Source organism: Oncorhynchus keta, chromosome 1, assembly GCF_023373465.1.
Source record: "Oncorhynchus keta strain PuntledgeMale-10-30-2019 chromosome 1, Oket_V2, whole genome shotgun sequence".
NCBI classification, from domain to species: Eukaryota; Metazoa; Chordata; class Actinopteri; order Salmoniformes; family Salmonidae; genus Oncorhynchus; species Oncorhynchus keta.
This window is the reverse complement of record NC_068421.1, coordinates 12,599,572-12,623,239: the sequence shown is the minus strand read 5'-3', so window position 1 is coordinate 12,623,239 and position 23,668 is coordinate 12,599,572. Positions and strand designations below refer to the sequence as shown.

Genomic DNA, 23,668 nt, shown 5'->3' with positions numbered 1-23,668 from the left:
AGACCTTGATAGCAAATACTTCAGCCTTCCTCCTTCCCTCACACCAAGACTGTGTGTGAGTTTGTTAGTCAGCCAGTAGAAAACTTTCAAGGTGACCCTGGGGGAAATGAGAGAAGTTCAATATTCTCCCAGCTCTTATAGAGAGACTGGGGCTTGACGCCCAGCGTGTGTGAGGTTGGGACTAGAGCGAGTGTGTGGTGGAGGGGAAGGTGTGTGAGGTTGGGAGTAGGGTGAGTGTGTGGTGGAGGGGAAGGTGTGTGTGTGTGGTGGAGGGGAAGGTGTGTGTGTGTGGTGGAGGGGAAGGTGTGTGTGTGTGGTGGAGGGGAAGGTGTGAGTGTGTGGTGGAGGGGAAGGTGTGTGTGTGTGGTGGAGGGGAAGGTGTGTGTGTGTGGGAGTAGGGTGAGTGTGGTGGAGGGGAAGGTGTGTGTGTGTGTGTGTGTGTGTGTGTGTGTGTGTGTGTGTGTGTGTGTGTGTGTGTGTGTGTGTGTGTGTGTGTGTGTGTGTGGTGGAGGGGGAGGTGTGTGAGGTTGGGGGTAGGGTGAGTGTGTGGTGGAGGGGAAGGTGTGTGTGTGTGGTGGAGGGGAAGGTGTGTGTGTGTGTGGTGGAGGGGAAGGTGTGGGAGGTTGGGAGTAGGGTGAGTGTGTGTGTGTGTGTGGTGGAGGGGAAGGTGTGTGAGGTTGGGAGTAGGGTGAGTGTGTGGTGGAGGGGAAGGTGTGTGTGTGTGGTGGAGGGGAAGGTGTGTGTGTGTGTGGTGGAGGGGAAGGTGTGGGAGGTTGGGAGTAGGGTGAGTGTGGTGGAGGGGAAGGTGTGTGTGTGTGTGTGGTGGAGGGGAAGGTGTGTGAGGTTGGGAGTAGGGTGAGTGTGTGGTGGAGGGGAAGGTGTGTTTGTGTGGTGGAGGGGACGGTGTGAGTGTGTGGTGGAGGGGAAGGTGTGAGTGTGTGGTGGAGGGGAAAGTGTGTGATGTTGGGAGTGGGGTGAGTGTGTTCTGGAGGGGAAGGTGTGTTTGTGTGGTGGAGGGGACGGTGTGAGTGTGTGGTGGAGGGGACGGTGTGAGTGTGTGGTGGAGGGGAAGGTGTGAGTGTGTGGTGGAGGGGAAGGTGTGAGTGTGTGGTGGAGGGGAAAGTGTGTGATGTTGGGAGTGGGGTGAGTGTGTTCTGGAGGGGAAGGTGTGTGAGGTTGGAAGTAGGGTGAGTGTGTGGTGGAGGGGAAGGTGTGTTTGTGTGGTGGAGGGGAAAGTGTGTGAGGTTGGAAGTGGGGTGAGTGTGTGGTGGAGGGAGAGGATGGGAGGGGGGTGAGTGTGGTGGAGGGAGAGGATGGGAGGGGGTAAGTGTGTGGTGGAGGGAGAGGATGGGAGGGGGTGAGTATGGTGGAGGGAGAGGATGGGAGGGGGTGAGTGTGGTGGAGGGAGAGGATGGGAGGGGTGAGTGTGGTGGAGGGAGAGGATGGGAGGGGGTGGGTGTGGTGGAGGGAGAGGATGGGAGGGGGTGAGTGTGGTGGAGGGAGAGGATGGGAGGGGGTGAGTGTGGTGGAGGGAGAGGATGGGAGGGGGTGAGTGTGGTGGAGGGAGAGGATGGGAGGGGGTGAGTGTGGTGGAGGGAGAGGATGGGAGGGGGTGAGTGTGGTGGAGGGAGAGGATGGGAGGGGGTGAGTGTGGTGGAGGGAGAGGATGGGAGGGGGGTGAGTGTGGTGGAGGGAGAGGATGGGAGGGGGGTGAGTGTGGTGGAGGGAGAGGATGGGAGGGGGGTGAGTGTGGTGGAGGGAGAGGATGGGAGGGGGTGAGTGTGGTGGAGGGAGAGGATGGGAGGGGGTGAGTGTGGTGGAGGGAGAGGATGGGAGGGGGTGAGTGTGGTGGAGGGAGAGGATGGGAGGGGGTGAGTGTGGTGGAGGGAGAGGATGGGAGGGGGTGAGTGTGGTGGAGGGAGAGGATGGGAGGGGGGTGACTGTGGTGGAGGGAGAGGATGGGAGGGGGTGAGTGTGGTGGAGGGAGAGGATGGGAGGGGGTGAGTGTGGTGGAGGGAGAGGTTGTGTTTCTGTTGCTGGATGGGAGGGGGTGAGTGTGGTGGAGGACTGTGAGGTGGGGAGACACATCACACCACTGGACTGTGGACTGGACCAGGAGGGATGACCAGACACATCACAACACTGAGGTGGACTGGACCAGACTGACTGTGTTCACCAGACTGGGACACATCACAACACTGAGATGGGAGGGGTGAGACTGGACCAGTGGTGGAGGGAGACACATCACAACAGGATGGGACTGGGGGGTGACTGGACCAGTGGTGGAGGGACCAGACACATCACAACACTGAGACTCTGTTGGGACCAGACACATCACAACACTGAGACTCTGTTAAACAGACTGGGACACATCACAACACTGAGACTCTGTTAAACAGACTGGACCAGACATCACAACACTGAGACTGTGGACTGGACCAGACACAGGTGACTCTTTCCTCAGACTGGACCAGACACATCACAACACTGGACTGTGTTAAACAGACTGGACCAGACACATCACAACACTGACTGTGTTCAGACTGGACCAGACACATCACAACACTGAGACTGTGTTAACCAGACTGGACCAGACACATCACAACACTGAGACTGTGTTCACCAGACTGGACCAGACACATCACAACACTGAGACTGTGTTCCAGACTGGACCAGACACATCACAACACTGAGACTGTGTTCACCAGTGGACCAGACACATCACAACACTGAGACTGGACCAGACACATCACAACACTGAGACTGTGTTGTTAAACAGACTGGACCAGACACATCACAACACTGAGACTCACCAGACTGGACCAGACACATCACAACACTGAGACTGTGTTCACCAGACTGGACCAGACACATCACAACACTGAGACTGTGTTCACCAGACTGGACCAGACACATCACAACACTGAGACTCTGTTAAACAGACTGGACCAGACACATCACAACACTGAGACTCTGTTAAACAGACTGGACCAGACACATCACAACACTGAGACTCTGTTAAACAGACTGGACCAGACACATCACAACACTGAGACTCTGTTAAACAGACTGGACCAGACACATCACAACACTGAGACTGTGTTCACCAGACTGGACCAGACACATCACAACACTGAGACTGTGTTAAACAGACTGGACCAGACACATCACAACACTGAGACTCTGTTAAACAGACTGGACCAGACACATCACAACACTGAGACTGTGTTAAACAGACTGGACCAGACACATCACAACACTGAGACTCTGTTAAACAGACTGGACCAGACACATCACAACACTGAGACTGTGTTCACCAGACTGGACCAGACACATCACAACACTGAGACTGTGTTCACCAGACTGGACCAGACACATCACAACACTGAGACTGGACCAGACACATCACAACACTGAGACTGTGTTCACCAGACTGGACCAGACACATCACAACACTGAGACTGTGTTCACCAGACTGGACCAGACACATCACAACACTGAGACTGTGTTCACCAGACTGGACCAGACACATCACAACACTGAGACTGTTCACCAGACTGGACCAGACACATCACAACACTGAGACTGTGTTCACCAGACTGGACCAGACACATCACAACACTGAGACTGTGTTCACCAGACTGGACCAGACACATCACAACACTGAGACTGTGTTCACCAGACTGGACCAGACACATCACAACACTGAGACTGTGTTCACCAGACTGGACCAGACACATCACAACACTGAGACTGTGTTCACCAGACTGGACCAGACACATCACAACACTGAGACTCTGTTAAACAGACTGGACCAGACACATCACAACACTGAGACTGTGTTCACCAGACTGGACCAGACTGGACCAGACACATCACAACACTGAGACTGTGTTCACCAGACTGGACCAGACACATCACAACACTGAGACTCTGTTAAACAGACTGGACCAGACACATCACAACACTGAGACTGTGTTCACCAGACTGGACCAGACACATCACAACACTGAGACTCTGTTAACCAGACTGGACCAGACACATCACAACACTGAGACTGTGTTCACCAGACTGGACCAGACACATCACAACACTGAGACTTCACCAGACTGGACCAGACACATCACAACACAGACTGGACCAGACACATCACAACACTGACTGTGACAGACTGGACCAGACACATCACAACACTGAGACTGTTCACCAGACTGGACCAGACACATCACAACACTGAGACTCTGTTAAACAGACTGGACCAGACACATCACAACACTGAGACTGTGTTCACCAGACTGGACCAGACACATCACAACACTGAGACTCTGTTGGACCAGACACATCACAACACTGAGACTGTGTTCTGACTGGACCAGACACATCACAACACTGAGACTGGTGTTCACCAGACTGGACCAGACACATCACAACACTGAGACTGTGTTAAACAGACTGGACCAGACACATCACAACACTGAGACTGTGTCACAACACAGACTGGACCAGACACATCACAACACTGAGACTGTGTTCACCAGACTGGACCAGACACATCACAACACTGAGACTGTGTTCACCAGACTGGACCAGACACATCACATCACAACACTGAGACTGTGTCACAACACTGAGACTGGACCAGACACATCACAACACTGAGACTGTGTTCACCAGACTGGACCAGACACATCACAACACTGAGACTCTGTTCACCAGACTGGACCAGACACATCACACACTGAGACTGAGACTGGACCAGACACATCACAACACTGAGACTGTGTTGAGACTGGACCAGACTGGACCAGACACACACAACTGAGACTGGACCAGACACATCACAACACTGAGACTGGACCAGACACATCACAACACTGAGACTGTGTTCACCAGACTGGACCAGACACATCACAACACTGAGACTGACCAGACACATCACACCAGACTGGACCAGACACATCACTGAGAACACTGAGACTGTGAGTTCACCAGACTGGACCAGACACATCACAACACTGAGACTCTGTTAAACAGACTGGACCAGACACATCACAACACTGAGACTGTGTTCACCAGACTGGACCAGACACATCACAACACTGGACCAGACACATCACAACACTGACCAGACTCTGTTAAACAGACTGGACCAGACACATCACAACACTGAGACTGTGTTCACCAGACTGGACCAGACACATCACAACACTGAGACTGACTGTTAAACAGACTGGACCAGACACATCACAACACTGAGACTGTGTTCACCAGACTGGACAGACACATCACAACACAGACTGGACCAGACACATCACAACACTGAGACTGTGTTCACCAGACTGGACCAGACACATCACAACACTGAGACTGTGTTCACCAGACTGGACCAGACACATCACAACACTGAGACTGACACATCACAACACTGAGTTCAACACAGACTGGACCAGACACATCACAACACTGAGACTGTGTTCACTGAGACTGGACCAGACTGGACCAGACACATCACAACACTGAGACTGTGTTCACCAGACTGGACCAGACACATCACAACACTGAGACTGGTGTTCAAACAGACTGGACCAGACACATCACAACACTGAGACTGTGTTCACCAGACTGGACCAGACACATCACAACACTGAGACATCACGACTGAGACCAGACACATCACAACACTGAGACTGTGTTCACCAGACTGGACCAGACACATCACAACACTGAGACTGTGTTCACACACTGAGACTGGACCAGACACATCACAACACTGAGACTGGACCAGACACTGTGAGACTGACCAGACCAGACTGGACCAGACACACAACACTGAGACTGGACCAGACCACATCACAACACTGAGACTGTGTTAAACAGACTGGACCAGACACATCACAACACTGAGACTGTGTTCACCAGACTGGACCAGACACATCACAACACTGAGACTCTGTCACAACACTGAGACTGGACCAGACTGGACCAGACACATCACAACACTGAGACTCTGACTGGACCAGACACATCACAACAAGACTGTGTTCAGACACTGAGACTGGACCAGACACATCACAACACTGAGACTGTGTTCAAACAGACTGGACCAGACACATCACAACACTGAGACTGGACAGACTGGACCAGACACATCACAACACTGAGACTCTGTTAAACAGACTGGACCAGACACATCACAACACTGAGACTGACCAGACCAGACACATCACAACACTGAGACTCTGTTAAACAGACTGGACCAGACACATCACAACACTGAGACTGGACCAGACACATCACAACACTGACCAGACTCTGTTAAACAGACTGGACCAGACACATCACAACACTGAGACTGGACCAGACCAGACACATCACAACACATCACAACAGACTGACCAGACACATCACAACACTGAGACTGTTAAACAGACTGGACCAGACACATCACAACACTGAGACTGGACCAGACTGGATCCAGACACATCACAACACTGAGACTGGACCAGACACATCACAACACTGAGACTGGACCAGACACATCACAACACTGAGACTGGACCAGACACATCACAACACTGAGACTGGACCAGACACACTGGACCAGACACATCACAACACTGAGACTGGACCAGACACATCACAACACTGAGACTGGACCAGACACTGAGACTGGACCAGACACATCACAACACTGAGACTGGACCAGACACATCACAACACTGAGACTGTGTTCACCAGACTGGACCAGACACATCACAACACTGAGACTGGACCAGACACATCACAACACTGAGACTGGACCAGACACATCACAACACTGAGACTGTGTTCACCAGACTGGACCAGACACATCACAACACTGAGACTCTGTTAGACTCCTCATCCCTTATTATTTACTCCCTCTTCTTCCCTCCTTTATTTCATCCTATCTCCTCTGCGTCTTCCCTCCTTTATTTCATCCTATCTCCTCTGCGTCTTCCCTCCTTTATTTCATCCTATCTCCTCTGCGTCTTCCCTCCTTTATTTCATCCTATCTCCTCTGCGTCTTCCCTCCTTTATTTCATCCTATCTCCTCTGCGTCTTCCCTCCTTTATTTCATCCTATCTCCTCTGCGTCTTCCCTCCTTTATTTCATCCTATCTCCTCTGCGTCTTCCCTCCTTTATTTCATCCTATCTCCTCTGCGTCTTCCTCCTTTATTTCATCCTATCTCCTCTGCGTCTTCCCTCCTTTATTTCATCCTATCTCCTCTGCGTCTTCCCTCCTTTATTTCATCCTATCTTCTGCGTCTTCCCTCCTTTATTTCATCCTATCTCCTCTGCGTCTTCCCTCCTTTATTTCATCCTATCTCCTCTGCGTCTTCCCTCCTTTATTTCATCCTATCTCCTCTGCGTCTTCCCTCCTTTATTTCATCCTATCTCCTCTGCGTCTTCCCTCCTTTATTTCATCCTATCTCCTCTGCGTCTTCCCTCTCTTTTTTCCACACACACACTCTCTCTCCTTTCCCTGCCTCGCTCGCTCTTTCCGTCTTTCTCTCTCTCCACCTGAGGGATCTCCTGTTCCTGAGTAAATAGTTGGGCTTGGCTAAGACTCCTACTACTGTCAGCAGCTCATATGTGTGTGTTGGGTTGACGTGTGTGTTGGGTTGACGTGTGTGTTGGGTTGACGTGTGTGTTGGGTTGACGTGTGTGTTGGGTTGACGTGTGTGTTGGGTTGATGTGTGCGTGCGTTGGGTTGATGTGTGCGTGCGTTGGGTTGATGTGTGTTGGGTTGATGTGTGCGTGCGTTGGGTTGATGTGTGCGTGTGTTGGGTTGATGTGTGCGTGTGTTGGGTTGATGTGTGCGTGTGTTGGGTTGATGTGTGCGTGTGTTGGGTTGGGTTGATGTGTGTTGGGTTGATGTGTGTTGGGTTGGTGTGTGTTGGGTTGATGTGTGTTGGGTTGATGTGTGTGTTGGGTTGATGTGTGTTGGGTTGATGTGTGCGTTGTGTTGGGTTGATGTGGGTTGGGTTGATGTGTGCGTGTGTTGGGTTGATGTGTGCGTGCGTTGGGTTGATGTGTGCGTGTGTTGGGTTGATGTGTGCGTGTGTTGGGTTGATGTGTGTTGGGTTGGGTTGATGTGTGCGTGTGTTGGGTTGGGTTGATGTGTGCGTGCGTTGGGTTGGGTTGATGTGTGCGTGTGTTGGGTTGGGTTGATGTGTGCGTGCGTTGGGTTGGGTTGATGTGTGCGTGCGTTGGGTTGGGTTGATGTGTGCGTGTGTTGGGTTGATGGTGTGTTGGGTTGATGGTGTGCATGGGTTGGGTTGATGTGTGCGTGTGTTGGGTTGATGGTGTGTTGGGTTGATGGTGTGCATGGGTTGGGTTGATGTGTGCATGGGTTGGGTTGATGGTGTGCGTGTGTTGGGTTGATGGTGTGTTGGGTTGATGGTGTGTTGGGTTGATGGTGTGTTGGGTTGATGGTGTGTTGGGTTGATGGTGTGCATGGGTTGGGTTGATGGTGTGCATGGGTTGGGTTGATGGTGTGCGTGTGTTGGGTTGATGGTGTGTTGGGTTGATGGTGTGTTGGGTTGATGGTGTGCGTGTGTTGGGTTGATGGTGTGTTGGGTTGATGGTGTGCATGGGTTGGGTTGATGGTGTGCATGGGTTGGGTTGATGGTGTGCATGGGTTGGGTTGATGGTGTGCGTGTGTTGGGTTGATGGTGTGTTGGGTTGATGGTGTGCATGGGTTGGGTTGATGGTGTGTTGGGTTGATGGTGTGCATGGGTTGGGTTGATGGTGTGTTGGGTTGATGGTGTGTTGGGTTGATGGTGTGTTGGGTTGATGGTGTGCATGGGTTGGGTTGATGGTGTGCGTGTGTTGGGTTGATGGTGTGCATGGGTTGGGTTGATGGTGTGCGTGTGTTGGGTTGATGCGTGTTGGGTTGACGTGTGTGTTGGGTTGATGTGTGTGTGTGTGTGTGTGTGTGTGTGTGTGTGTGTGTGTGTGTGTGTGTGTGTGTGTGTGTGTGTGTGTGTGTGTGTGTGTGTGTGTGTGTGTGTGTTGGGTTGACGTGTGTGTGTGTGTGTGTTGGGTTGTGTGGGTGTGTGTGTGTGTGTGTGTGTGTGTGTGTGTGTTGGGTTGACGTGTGTGTGTGTTGGGTTGTGTGTGTGTGTGTGTGTTGCAGCACTAGCAGGGTTTGTAGTTGTAGGTTGTGTGTGTGTGTGTGTGTGTGTGTGTGTGTGTGTGTGTGTGTGTGTGTGTGTGTGTGTGTGTGTGTGTGTGTGTGTGTGTGTGTGTGTGTGTGTGTGTGTGTGTGTGTGTGTGTGTGTGTGTGTGTGTGTTGCAGCACTGCAGGGTTTGTAGTGTGTGTGTGTGTGTGTGTGTTGCAGCACTAGCGGGGTGTGTGTGTGTGTGTGTGTGTGTGTGTGTGTGTGTGTGTGTGTGTGTTGCAGCACTAGCAGGGTTTGTAGTTGTAGGTTGTGTGTGTGTGTGTGTGTGTGTGTGTGTGTGTGTGTGTGTGTGTGTGTGTGTGTGTGTGTGTGTGTGTGTGTGTGTGTGTGTGTGTGTTGCAGCACTAGCAGGGTTTCTGCAGGTCTTTGATAGACCATACCACATCAGACTCTAATTGGAAATTCAACCTGTGCAGCCGAGCTGAAATGTTCCCGAGTCAGCACCTAGCTTTGTTTTCATTAACGCACACACACAGAAATACACACACACACTCCCGTCTCTCACCTTTGTTTTCAATAAGAAGGTGTTGGGGGACAAACAATCTTTATTCCTCTCCTCAAGCCATGTAATCAAGGAACGCAAAGCTCAATCTCTCCCTGGTGTACCGAACCCAGTAACCCTGCTTACACACACTCACATTCAGACACACACACACACACACACACACACATTCAGACACACACAAACGCACACACACACACATTGACACATACACACATACAGTTGAAGTTGGAAGTTTACATACACCTTAGCCAAATACGTTTAAACTCAGTTTTTCACAATTCCTGACATTTAATCCTAGTAAAAATTCACTGTCTCAATTAGGATCAACACTTTATTTTAAGAATGTGAAATGTCAGAATAATAGTAGAGCATGATTTATTTCAGATTTTATTTATTTCATCACATTCCCAGAAGTTTACATACACTCAAATTACATTTTGGTAGCATTGCCTTTAATATTTTTTAACTTGGGTGAAATGTTTCGGGTATTCCACAACCTTCCCACAATAAATGGGGAATTTCTGGGCCATTCCTCCTGACAGAGCTGGTGTTTCTGAGTCAGGTTTGTAGGCCTCCTTGCTCTCGCACGCTTTTTCAGTTCTGCCCACACATTTAGGATTGAGATCAGGGCTTTGTGAAGGCAACCTCAATATCTTGACTTTGTTGTCCTTAATTTTGCCACAACTTTGGGTCATTGTCCATTTGGAAGACCCATTTGTGACCAAGCTTTAACTTCCTGACTGATGTCTTGAGATGTTCGTTCAATATATCCACATCATTTATCTTCCTCATGATGCCATCTATTTTGTGCACCAGTCCCTCCTGCACCAAACAATCTAACAGCCCTCCAAGTAGACAATTCTAGTGAAGTGTAAATCGTGTAGTTTTTAATATGATACTGCCACCACTGTGCTTTACAGTTGGGATGGTGTCCTTTGGCTTGCAAGCCTCCCCCTTTTTCCTCCATACATAACGATGGTCATTATGGCCAAACAGTTCTATTCTTGTTTCATCATTCCAGAGGACATTTCTCCAAAAAGTACGAGATACTTTTGTACCTGTTTCCTCCAGCATCTGCACGAGGTCCTTTGCTGCAGTTCTTGGAATGATTTGCACTTTTATTACCAAAGTACGTTCATCTCTAGGAGACAGAACGCGTCTCCTTCCTGAGCGGTATGACGGCTGCGTGGTCCCATGGTGTTTATACTTGCATACTATTGTATTAACCAGACTTGTGGTGGTCTACAATTTTTCTTCTGAGGTCTTGGCTGATTTCCCATGATGTCAAGCAAAGAGGCACCCGAGTTTGAAGGTAGGCCTTGAAATACATCCACAGGTACACCTCCAATTGACTCAAATAATGTCAATTTGCCTATCAGAAGCTTCTAAAGCCATGACATCATTTTCTGGAATTTTCGAAGCTGTTTAAAGGCACAGTCAACTTAGTGTATGTAAACTTCTGACCCACTGTAATTGTGATAACGTGAATGATAAATTAAATAATCTGTCTGTAAACAATTACTTGTGTCATGCACGAAGTAGGTGTCCTAACCGACTTGCCAAAATTATAGCTTGTTTCCAATAAATATTTAAAGTGGTTGAACATCGAGTTTTAACGACTCCAACCTAAGTGTATGTAAACTTCCGACTTCAACTGTAAATACATACATACATACACAGACAAACTCACACACACATACAGACACACATTCAGACACACACATACAGACACACATTCAGACACACACATACAGACACACATTCAGACACACACACACATTCAGACACACACACACACACACACACACACACACACACACACACACACACACACACACACACACACACACACAGAGACACACAGAGACACACAGAGACACACAGAGACACACATACAGACACATTGACACTCACACAGACACACTCAGACATACATACGGACACACGCACATACACACACATACAGACACACGCATACACAGACACACACTCACACAAACACACACAGAGACATTCAAAGACACACACACACACATTCAGACATACATTCAGACACACAATACACACACACACACTCACAGACACACAGACACACACACTCAAACACACACACACAGACACTTGCACATTCAGACACACACACACACTAACACATTCAGACACACACACACACACACACACACACACTTACACATTCAGACACACGCACTCAGACACAAACAGACAAACTCACAGACACACATATAGACACACACTCACACATAAAGACAAACACTCACATACAGACACACACACTCACACAGACACACACTCACACACTCAGACACACACACCCATAGACACACACACAGACAGAAAGACAGGCACAGCCACATACATTCAGACACACACACTTGCAGACACACACACTTGCAGACAGACTCTCAGACAGACACTACACACACTCACACAAACACACGCACAGACACACACACACACACACACACACACACACTAACACATTCAGACTCACACACTCACACATTGCCACAAACACACACACACACACACACACACACACACACACACACACACACACACACACACACACACACACACACACACACACACTAACACATTCAGACTCACACACACACATTGCCACACTCACACATTCAGTCACACACACACATACAGACACACATGCACACACACACACACGCTCACACATTCAGACACACACATAGACACACATGCACAATCAAACACACTCACTCACACATAAAGACAAACACTCGCATACAGACACACACACTCACACATTCAGACACACACATAGACACACATGCACAATCAAACACACTCACGCACACATACACACATACATACATACATACATACATACATACATACATACATACATACATACATACTTTACCAACATACATGCATACATACTGTGCCTTGCTAAAGTATTCAGCCCCCTTGAACTTTGCGACCTTTTTCCACATTTCAGGCTTCAAACATAAAGATATAAAACTGTATTTTTTTGTGAAGAATCAACAACAAGTGGGACACAATTATGAAGTGGAACGACATTTATTGGATATTTCAAACTTTTTTAACAAATCAAAAACTGAAAAATTGGCCGTGCAAAATTATTCAGCCCCTTTACTTTCAGTGCAGCAAACTCTCCAGAAGTTCAGTGAGGATCTCTGAATGATCCAATGTTGACCTAAATGACTAATGATGATAAATATACAATCCACCTGTGTGTAATCAAGTCTCCGTATAAATGCACCTGCACTGTGATAGTCTCAGAGGTCCGTTAAAAGCGCAAAGAGCATCATGAAGAACAAGGAACACACCAGGCAGGTCCGAGATACTGTTGTGAAGAAGTTTAAAGCCGGATTTGGATACAAAAAGATTTCCCAAGATTTAAACATCTCAAGGAGCACTGTGCAAGCGACAATATTGAAATGGAAGGAGTATCAGACCACTGCAAATCTACCAAGACCTGGCCGTCCCTCTAAACGTTCAGCTCATACAAGGAGAAGACTGATCAGAGATGCAGCCAAGAGGCCCATGATCACTCTGGATGAACTGCAGAGATCTACAGCTGAGGTGGGAGACTGTCCATAGGACAACAATCAGTATATTGCACAAATCTGGCCTTTATGGAAGAGTGTCAAGAAGAAAGCCATTTCTTAAAGATATCCATAAAAAGTGTTGTTTAAAGTTTGCCACAAGCCACCTGGGAGACACACCAAACATGTGGAAGAAGGTGCTCTGGTCAGATGAAACCAAAATTGAACTTTTTGGCAACAATGCAAAACGTTGTGTTTGGCGTAAAAGCAACACAACTATCACCCTGAACACACCATCCCCACTGTCAAACATGGTAGTGGCAGCATCATGGTTTGGGCCTGCTTTTCTTCAGCAGGGACAGGGAAGATGGTTAAAATTGATGGGAAGATGGATGGATGGAGCCAAATACAGGACCATTCTGGAAGAAAACCTGATGGAGTCTGCAAAAGACCTGAGACTGGGACGGAGATTTGTCTTCCAACAAGACAATGATCCAAAACATAAAGCAAAATCTACAATGGAATGGTTCAAAAATAAACATATCCAGGTGTTAGAATGGCCAAGTCAAAGTCCAGACCTGAATCCAATCGAGAATCTGTGGAAAGAACTGAAAACTGCTGTTCACAAATGCTCTCCATCCAACCTCACTGAGCTCGAGCTGTTTTGCAAGGAGGAATGGGGAAAAAAATTCAGTCTCTCGATGTGCAAAACTGATAGAGACATACGCCAAGCGACTTACAGCTGTAATCGCAGCAAAAGGTGGCGCTACAAAGTATTAACTTAAGGGGGCTGAATAGTTTTGCACGCCCAATTTTTCAGTTTTTGATTTGTTAAAAAAGTTTGAAATATCCAATAAATGTCGTTCCACTTCATGATTGTGTCCCACTTGTTGTTGATTCTTCACAAAAAAATACAGTTTTATATCTTTATGTTTGAAGCCTGAAATGTGGCAAAAGGTCGCAAAGTTCAAGGGGGCCGAATACTTTCGCAAGGCACTGTACATACATACAGACACAGACACACACATACAGACACAGACACACACACACATACAGACACACACACACATACAGACAGACACACACACAAAATTTCCACCTGCACACACACGTGTTCACAAACACACATCTACACACACACACACACATTATTCATTTTCTCTGGAGTGTTGGAGTGGCATACTAATTCTGTTTGGAGCGCTCTCTCAGAGCCAGTATCAGAGCAGAGTTCCACACCACTGCCTTTCATAGATCACACTGCTTCTCCTAGAACACACACACGTCCCCTGCCCTGTTATGCAGCATTAGGACAGTATAGGGTCTGTCAGCTCGTTAAGAACATCAATCTGTGGAGCATAGAGCTGACGTCTCAACAGCCACGTCCGTCCAGGTACGCAGGACGTCAGGAGATGTCTTCAAAACTCTCCACTAGGGGCAGCTCTGAGGGTCCAGTGTTCGCACGCACACACACACACACACACACACACACACACACACACACACACACACACACACACACACACACACACACACACACACCTCTTTCTCTGTTCTTCCCATATTCCTTATTATTTCTATGTATTCTTGGTCTGGTCCGGCAGCTGAAAATGCCTCAGTGCTAGAAAATATATACTTTATATACAGTTAAAGCACCAAACCTGCTAATCAATTGAACCACTTAAATGAAACTATAATCAAGATGAATTTTTATTGAACAATTAGTGTCTTGATTATCCATGTCATTAAGATTCCCTCCCACCTTCCATTCTCCCCATCCCCTTCACTTTCAGTTAAATTCATTTACATTCACTTAGTTGAAATAAAACATTGTTGTCAAGACTGTTAATTCAAAGGTATTAACTGTGAATACAAATTGCTATCAGCAATCAATGATTTTCTTCCTCCCTTCTCTCTCCCTCCCCCTCTCTCTCTCCCTACCTTCCGTCCTTCCTTCTCTCTCTCTCTCTCTCCTCTCTCTCCTCCCTCCCCTCTCTCTCCCCCTCTCTCTCCCCTCTCTCTCTCTCCTCTCTCTCTCTCTCTCTCTCTCTCTCTCTCTCTCTCTCTCTCTCTCTCTCTCTCTCTCTCTCTCTCTCTCTCTCTCTCTCTCCTCTCTCTCTCTCTCTCTCTCTCTCTCTCTCTCTCTCTCTCTCTCTCTCTCTCTCTCTCTCTCTCTCTCTCTCTGTCTCTCTCTCTCTCTCTGTCTCTCTCTCTCTCTCTCTCTGTCTCTGTCTCTGTCTCTGTCTGTCTCTGTCTCTGTCTCTCTCTGTCTCTGTCTCTGTCTCTGTCTCTGTCTCTGTCTCTGTCTCTGTCTCTGTCTCTGTCTCTCTCTCTCTCTCTCTCTCTCTCTCTCTCTCTCTCTCTCTCTCTCTCTCTCTCTCTCTCTCTCTCTCTCTGTCTCTGTCTCTGTCTCTCTCTCTCTCTCTCCATAGTTGACCTGGACCGTCTGTATGATGACGTGAAGCACTACAGCTGTACACCTCGGAACTACTCTGTCAACCTGAGGGAGGAGCTGAGGGCCACCAACGCCGTGTTCTTCCCACGATGCCTACTGGTGCAGCGCTGTGGGGGGAACTGTGCCTGTGGTACAGACAACTGGAACGGATGTACCTGCAGCCCGGCCAAGACCAGTGACAAACTACACGAGGTACACACACCATGCCCTGTTATGTAACATTAGGAATGTCTGTGGTACGGCTGTGCCTGTACCTGCAGATGTACCTGCAGCTGTGCCTGTACCTGCAGCTGTGCCTGCACCTGTAGCTGTGCCTGCACCTGTAGCTATAGCTATACCTGTACCTGCAGCTGTACCTTCACCTGTAGCTGTACCTGCAGCTGTGCCTGCAGCTGTACCTGCACCTGTACCTGCAGCTGTGCATGCACCTGTACCTGTACTTGTACCTGCAGCTGTACCTGCAGCTGTGCCTGTAGCTGTTTCTGCAGCTGTGCCTGTACTTGCAGCCTTGCCTGAACCTGGACCTGCAGCTGCACCTGTACCTGCAGCTGTACCTGCAGCTGTACCTGTACCTGCAGCTGTACCTGCAACTGTACCTGTACCTGCAGCTATACCTGTACCTGCAGCTGTGCCTGTACCTGTACCTGCAGCTGTGCCTGTACCTGTACCTGCAGCTATACCTGTACCTGTACTTGTACCTGCAACTGTGCCTGTACCTGCAGCTGTGCCTGAACCTGCAGCTGTGCCTGTACCTGTACCTGCAGTTGTGCCTGAACCTGTACCTGTACCTGTGCCTGCAGCTCTACCTGCAGCTGTGCCTGCACCTGTACCTCCAGCTGTACCTGTACTTGTAGCTGCAACTGTGCCTGTACCTGCACCTGTACCTGCAGCTGTGCATGCACCTGTACCTGTACCTGTACTTGTACCTGCAGCTGTACCTGCAGCTGTGCCTGTACCTGCAGCTGTTTCTGCAGCTGTGCCTGTACTTGCAACTGTGCCTGTACCTGCACCTGTACCTGCAACTGTACCTGCAGCTGTACCTGTACTTGCAACTGTACCTGCAGCTGTACCTGCAACTGTACCTGCAGCTGTGCCTGCACCTGTACCTGTAGCTATACCTGTACCTGCAGCTGTGCCTGCACCTGTAGCTATACCTGTACCTGCAGCTGTACCTGTACCTGCAGCTGTACCTGTGCCTGTACCTGCAGCTGTGCCTGCACCTGTACCTGTAGCTATACCTGTACCTGTACCTTCACCTGTAGCTGTACCTGCAGCTGTGCCTGTAGCTGTACCTGTACCTGCAGCTGTACCTGCACCTGTACCTGTACCTGCAGCTGTGCATGCACCTGTACCTGTACTTGTACCTGCAGCTGTACCTGCAGCTGTGCCTGTAGCTGTTTCTGCAGCTGTGCCTGTACTTGCAGCCTTGCCTGAACCTGGACCTGCAGCTGCACCTGTACCTGCAGCTGTACCTGCAGCTGTACCTGTACCTGCAGCTGTACCTGCAACTGTACCTGTACCTGTACCTGCAGCTATACCTGTACCTGCAGCTGTGCCTGTACCTGTACCTGCAGCTGTGCCTGTACCTGTACCTGCAGCTGTGCCTGTACCTGTACCTGCAGCTATACCTGTACCTGTACTTGTACCTGCAACTGTGCCTGTACCTGCAGCTGTGCCTGAACCTGCAGCTGTGCCTGTACCTGTACCTGCAGTTGTGCCTGAACCTGTACCTGTACCTGTGCCTGCAGCTCTACCTGCAGCTGTGCCTGCACCTGTACCTCCAGCTGTACCTGTACTTGTAGCTGCAACTGTGCCTGTACCTGCACCTGTACCTGCAGCTGTGCATGCACCTGTACCTGTACCTGTACTTGTACCTGCAGCTGTACCTGCAGCTGTGCCTGTACCTGCAGCTGTACCTGTACCTGCAACTGTACCTGCAGCTGTACCTGTACCTGCAGCTGTACCTGCAGCTGTACCTGTACCTGCAGCTATACCTGTATATATATATATGCCATTTAGCAGACGCTTTTATCCAAAGCGACTTACAGTCATGTGTGCATACATTCTACGTATGGGTCCCGGGGATCGAACCCACTACCCTGGCGTTACAAGCGCCATGCTCTACCAACTGAGCTACAGAAGGACCATACCTGTACCTGCAACTGTGCCTGCAGCTGTACCTGTACCTGCAGCTGTGCCTGTACCTGTACCTGTACCTGCAGCTATACCTGTACCTGTACTTGTACCTGCAGCTGTGCCTGTACCTGCAGCTGTGCCTGAACCTGCAGCTGTGCCTGAACCTGCAGCTGTGCCTGAACCTGTACCTGTACCTGTGCCTGCAGCTCTACCTGCAGCTGTGCCTGTACCTGTACCTGCAGCTGTGCCTGCATCTGTACCTCCAGCTGTACCTGTACTTGTAGCTGCAACTGTGCCTGTACCTGCAGCTGTACCTGTACCTGCAGCTGTACCTGTACTTGTACCTGTACCTGCAGCTGTACCAGTACGTGCAGCTGTGACTGCACCTGTACCTGTAGCTGTACCTGCAGCTGTGCCTGCACCTGTACCTGTAGGTATACCTGTACCTGCAGCTGTGCCTGCACCTGTACCTGTAGGTATACCTGTACCTGCAGCTGTACCTGTACCTGCAGCTGTACCAGTACGTGCAGCTGTGCCTGCACCTGTACCTGTAGCTGTACCTGCAGCTGTGCCTGAACCTGCAGCTGTGCCTGAACCTGCAGCTGTGCCTGTACCTGTACCTGCAGTTGTGCCTGAACCTGTACCTGTACCTGTGCCTGCAGCTCTACCTGCAGCTGTGCCTGTACCTGTACCTGCAGCTGTGCCTGCATCTGTACCTCCAGCTGTACCTGTACTTGTAGCTGCAACTGTGCCTGTACCTGCAGCTGTACCTGTACCTGCAGCTGTACCTGTACTTGTACCTGTACCTGCAGCTGTACCAGTACGTGCAGCTGTGACTGCACCTGTACCTGTAGCTGTACCTGCAGCTGTGCCTGCACCTGTACCTGTAGGTATACCTGTACCTGCAGCTGTGCCTGCACCTGTACCTGTAGGTATACCTGTACCTGCAGCTGTACCTGTACCTGCAGCTGTACCAGTACGTGCAGCTGTGCCTGCACCTGTACCTGTAGCTGTACCTGCAGCTGTGCCTGCACCTGTAGCTGTAGCTGTGCCTGCACCTGTAGCTGTACCTGCAGCTGTGCCTGCACCTGTACCTGTAGGTATACCTGTACCTGCAGCTGTGCCTGTACCTGCAGCTGTACCTGTACCTGTAGGTATACCTGTACCTGCAGCTGTACCTGTACCTGTACCTGCAACTGTGCCTGTACCTGCAGCTGTGCCTGAACCTGCAGCTGTGCCTGTACCTGCAGTTGTGCCTGAACCTGTACCTGTACCTGTGCCTGCAGCTCTACCTGCAGCTGTGCCTGTACCTGTACCTGCAGCTGTGCCTGCACCTGTACCTCCAGCTGTACCTGTACTTGTAGCTGCAACTGTACCTGTACTTGCAGCTGTACCTGAACATGCAGCTGTAACTGTACCTGCAGCTGTACCTGACCCTGCAGCTGTACCTGTACCTGTACCTGCAGCTGCACCTGTACCTGCAGCTGTACCTGAACCTGCAGCTGTGCCTGTACCTGCAGCTGTGCCTGCACCTGTACCTATACCTGCACCTGTACATGCAGCTGTACCTGTACTTATACCTGTACCTGCAGCTGTACCAGTACCTGCAGCTGTGCCTGCACCTGTACCTGTAGGTATACCTGTACCTGCAGCTGTGCCTGTACCTGTACCTGTAGGTATACCTGTACCTGCAGCTGTGCCTGTACCTGCAGCTGTGCCTGCACCTGTACCTGCAGCTGTACCTGTACCTGCAGCTGTACCTGTACCTGCAGCTGTACCTGTACTTGTACCTGCAGCTGTACCTGTACCTGCAGCTGTACCTGTAACTGCAGCTGTGGCTGAACCTGTACCTGCAGCTGTACCTGTACCTGTACTTGTACCTGCAGCTGTGCCTGTAGATGTACCTGTACCTGCAGCTGTGCCTGCACCTGTACCTGTAGCTGTACCTGCAGCTGTGCCTGCACCTGTACCTGTAGGTATACCTGTACATGCACCTGTACCTTCACCTGTAGCTGTACCTGCAGCTTTGCCTGTACCTGTACCTGCAGCTGTGCCTGTACCCGTACCTGCAGCTTTACCTGTGCCTGCACCTGTACCTGCAGCTGTACCTGTACCTGCAACTGTGCCTGCAGCTGTACTTGTACCTGCAACTGTACCTGCAGCTGTGCCTGTACCTGAAGCTGTGCCTGTACCTGAAGCTGTGCCTGTACCTGCAGCTGTGGCTGCACCTGTACCTGTAGCTGTGCCTGCACCTGTACCTTCACCTGTAGCTGTACCTGCAGCTGTGCCTGTAGCTGTACCTGCAGCTGTGCCTGTGCCCGTACCTGCAGCTGTGCATGCACCTGTACCTGTACTTGTACCTGCAGCTGTACCCGTACTTGTACCTGCAGCTGTATCTGTATCTGCAGCTGTGCCTGTACCTGTACCTGCAGCTGTGCCTGTACCTGTACCTGCAGCTGTGCCTGCACCTGTACTGTAGCTATACCTGTACCTGCAGCTGTGCCTGTACTTGCACCTGTACCTGTAGCTGTACCTGCAGCTGTGCCTGTAGCTGCAGCTGTGCCTGTACCTGTGCCTGCACCTGTACCTGCAGCTTTACCTTTACTTGTACCTTCACCTGTAGCTGTACCTGCAGCTTCACCTGTAGCTGTACCTGCAGCTTTGCCTGTAGCTGTACCTGTACCTGCAGCTGTACCTGTACATTCACCTGTACCTTCACCTGCAGCTGTACCTGCAGCTGTGCCTGTAGCTGTACCTGTACCTGTACCTGCAGCTGTGCCTGTACCCGTACCTGCAGCTTTACCTGTACTTGTACCTGCAGCTGTACCTGTACCTGCAGCTGTACCTGTGCCTGAACCTTTACCTGCAGCTGTGCCTGTACCTGTGCCTGCACTTGTACCTGTCGCTATACCTGTACCTGCAGCTGTGCCTGTACCTGCAGCTGTGCCTGTAGCTGTACCTGTACCTGCTGCTGTGCCTGTAGCTGTACCTGTATGTGCAGCTGTGCCTGTACCTGCAGCTGTGCCTGTACCTGCAGATGTGCCTGTAGCTGTGCCTGCAGCTGTACCTGTACCTGCAGATGTGCCTGTACCTGTATGTGCAGCTGTGCCTGTACCTGCAGATGTGCCTGTAGCTGTGCCTGCAGCTGTACCTGTACCTGCAGATGTGCCTGTACCTGTATGTGCAGCTGTGCCTGTACCTGCAGATGTGCCTGTAGCTGTGCCTGCAGCTGTACCTGTACCTGTAGCTGTACCTGCAGCTGTACCTGTACCTGTGCCTGTACCTGCAGCTGTGCCTGTACCTGCAGATGTGCCTGTACCTGTACCTGCAGATGTGCCTGTAGCTGTGCCTGCAGCTGTACCTGTACCTGTAGCTGTACCTGCAGCTGTACCTGTACCTGTAGCTGTACCTGCAGCTGTGCCTGTGCCCGTACCTGCAGCTGTGCATGCAGCTGTACAGACACACTGTACAGACACACTCACTGTACAGACACACTGTACACACTGTACAGACACACTGTACAGACACTCTACACACTGTAGACGCACTGTACACACTGTACAGACACACTCTACACACTGTAGACACTCTACAGACACACTGTACATACACACTATACAGACACTGGACACACTGTACAGACACTCTCCACACTGTACAGACACACTCTACACACTGTACAGACACACTCTACACACTGTACAGACACACTCTACACACTGTACAGACACTCTACACACTGTACAGACACACTATACACACTGTACAGACACTCTACACACTGTAGACACACTGTACACACTGTACAGACACACTGTACACACTGTACAGACACACTGTACACACTGTAGACCTTGTACAGACACACTCTACACACTGTACAGATACACTCTACACACTGTAGACACTCTACAGACACACTGTACATACACACTATACAGACACTGGACACACTGTACAGACACACTCTCCACACTGTACAGACACACTCTACACACTGTACAGACACACTCCACACTCTACACACTGTACAGACACTCTACACACTGTACAGACACACTGTACAGACACACTGTACAGACACCCTGTACACACTGTACATGCACACTGTACAGACACACTCCACACACTGTACAGACACTCTACACACTGTACAGACACACTGTACAGACACACTCCACACACTGTACAGACACTCTACACACTGTACAGACACACTGTACACACTATACAGACACTCTACACACTATACAGACACACTGTACACACATTTATCAGGCCCACTGACACTGAACACTTCATGTTTCTTATTATAAACCAGAGGGAAAATCCCTCAGCCTCCCGGCTACAGTATAATCCCAGAGAGAGGGAGAGCGACTGTGGGCCTTGCACTGCATCAACAATCACAGTAAAGACAGCACTGCAGCACCAGTCTTTCTCTCCCTCCTTTACACCTCTCCTTGCCTTCTCTCTCCATTCTGTCATGGACTCGTTGTCTGGAAGCATCTGCCTCTTCATGCTGCTTCTCTGGTTATGCTGCAGGAATCCAGTTTGGGGTGTACCGGTGTGTGTCTGTGTGCCGTTGTGTGTCTGTGTGCCGTGGTGTGGCGGGGTGTGTGTGTGTGACGGGGTGTGTCTCTGTGTCCTGGGGTGTGTGACTGTGTGCCGGGGTGTGTCTGTGCCGGGGTGTGTCTGTGCCGGGGTGTGTCTGTGTGACTGTGTGACTGCGTGTGTGCCGTGGTGTGTCTGTGTGACTGTGTGTGTGTGTCGTGTCTGTGTGACTGTGTGTGTGCCGTGGTGTGTCTGTGTGACTGTGTGTGTGCCGAGGTGTGTCTGTGTGACTGTGTGTGTGTGTGTGCCGTGGTGTGACTGTGTGTGTGTGTGCCATGGTGTGACTGTGTGTGTGTGCCGTGGTGTGACTGTGTGTGTGTGTGTGTGTGCCGTGGTGTGACTGTGTGTGTGTGTGTGTGTGCCGTGGTGTGTCTGTGTGTGTGTGTGTCTGTGTAACTGTGTGTGTGTGCCGTGGTGTGACTGTGTGTGTGTGTGTGTGTGTGTGTGTGTGTGTGGTGCCTGTGTGTCTGTGTGTCCGGGGTGTGTCTGTGTGACTATGTGTGTGCCGTGGTGTGTCTGTGTGACTATGTGTGTGCCGTGGTGTGACTGTGTGCCGGGGTGTGTCTGTGTGACTGTGTGTGTGTCGTGACTGTGTGTGTGTGCCGTGGAGTGTCTGTGTGACTGTGTGTGTGCCGTGGTGTGACTGTGTGTGTGTGTGTGTGCCGTGGTGTGACTGTGTGTGTGTGTGTGTGTGCCGTGGTGTGAATGTGTGTGTGCCGTGGTGTGACTGTGTGTGTGTGTGCCGTGGTGTGTGTGTGTGCCGTGGTGTGTCTGTATGACTGTGTGTTGGTGTCTGTAACTTCCCTTTAACACGTTGCCAGAATAAGATCACTGTACACAAGGTCTGCTTTACCTCAAATCAAATGTTATTGGTCACCTACACATGGTTAGCAGATGTTAATGCGAGTGTAGCGAAATGTTTGTGCTTCTAGTTCCGACCGTGCAGTAATATCTAACAATTTCACAACAACTACCTTATACACATAAATGTAAGGAATGAATAAGAATATGTACATATAAATATATGGATGAGCGATGGCCGGGCAGCATAGGCAAGATGCAGTAGATGGTATAGAATACAGTATATACATATGAGATGTCTAATGTAAGATATGTAAACATTATTAAAGTGGTGTTATTTAAGGTGACTATTGATACCTCTATTAAGCCCATTTATTGAAGTGACTAGAGA

General features: G+C 50.0%; 1 protein-coding gene across 2 annotated transcripts in view; it reads left to right on the top strand.

The window, feature by feature from the left end:
- The window catches only part of pdgfd (platelet derived growth factor d), a 137,836-nt gene that overhangs the window by 112,377 nt on the left and 1,791 nt on the right, over positions 1-23,668 (top strand). For both annotated transcript variants that reach the window (XM_052505380.1, XM_052505364.1), the window contains exon 6: positions 15,707-15,921. In XM_052505380.1, the coding sequence (XP_052361340.1) occupies positions 15,707-15,921 (215 nt within the window). The remainder of the gene's footprint in view (positions 1-15,706; positions 15,922-23,668) is intronic.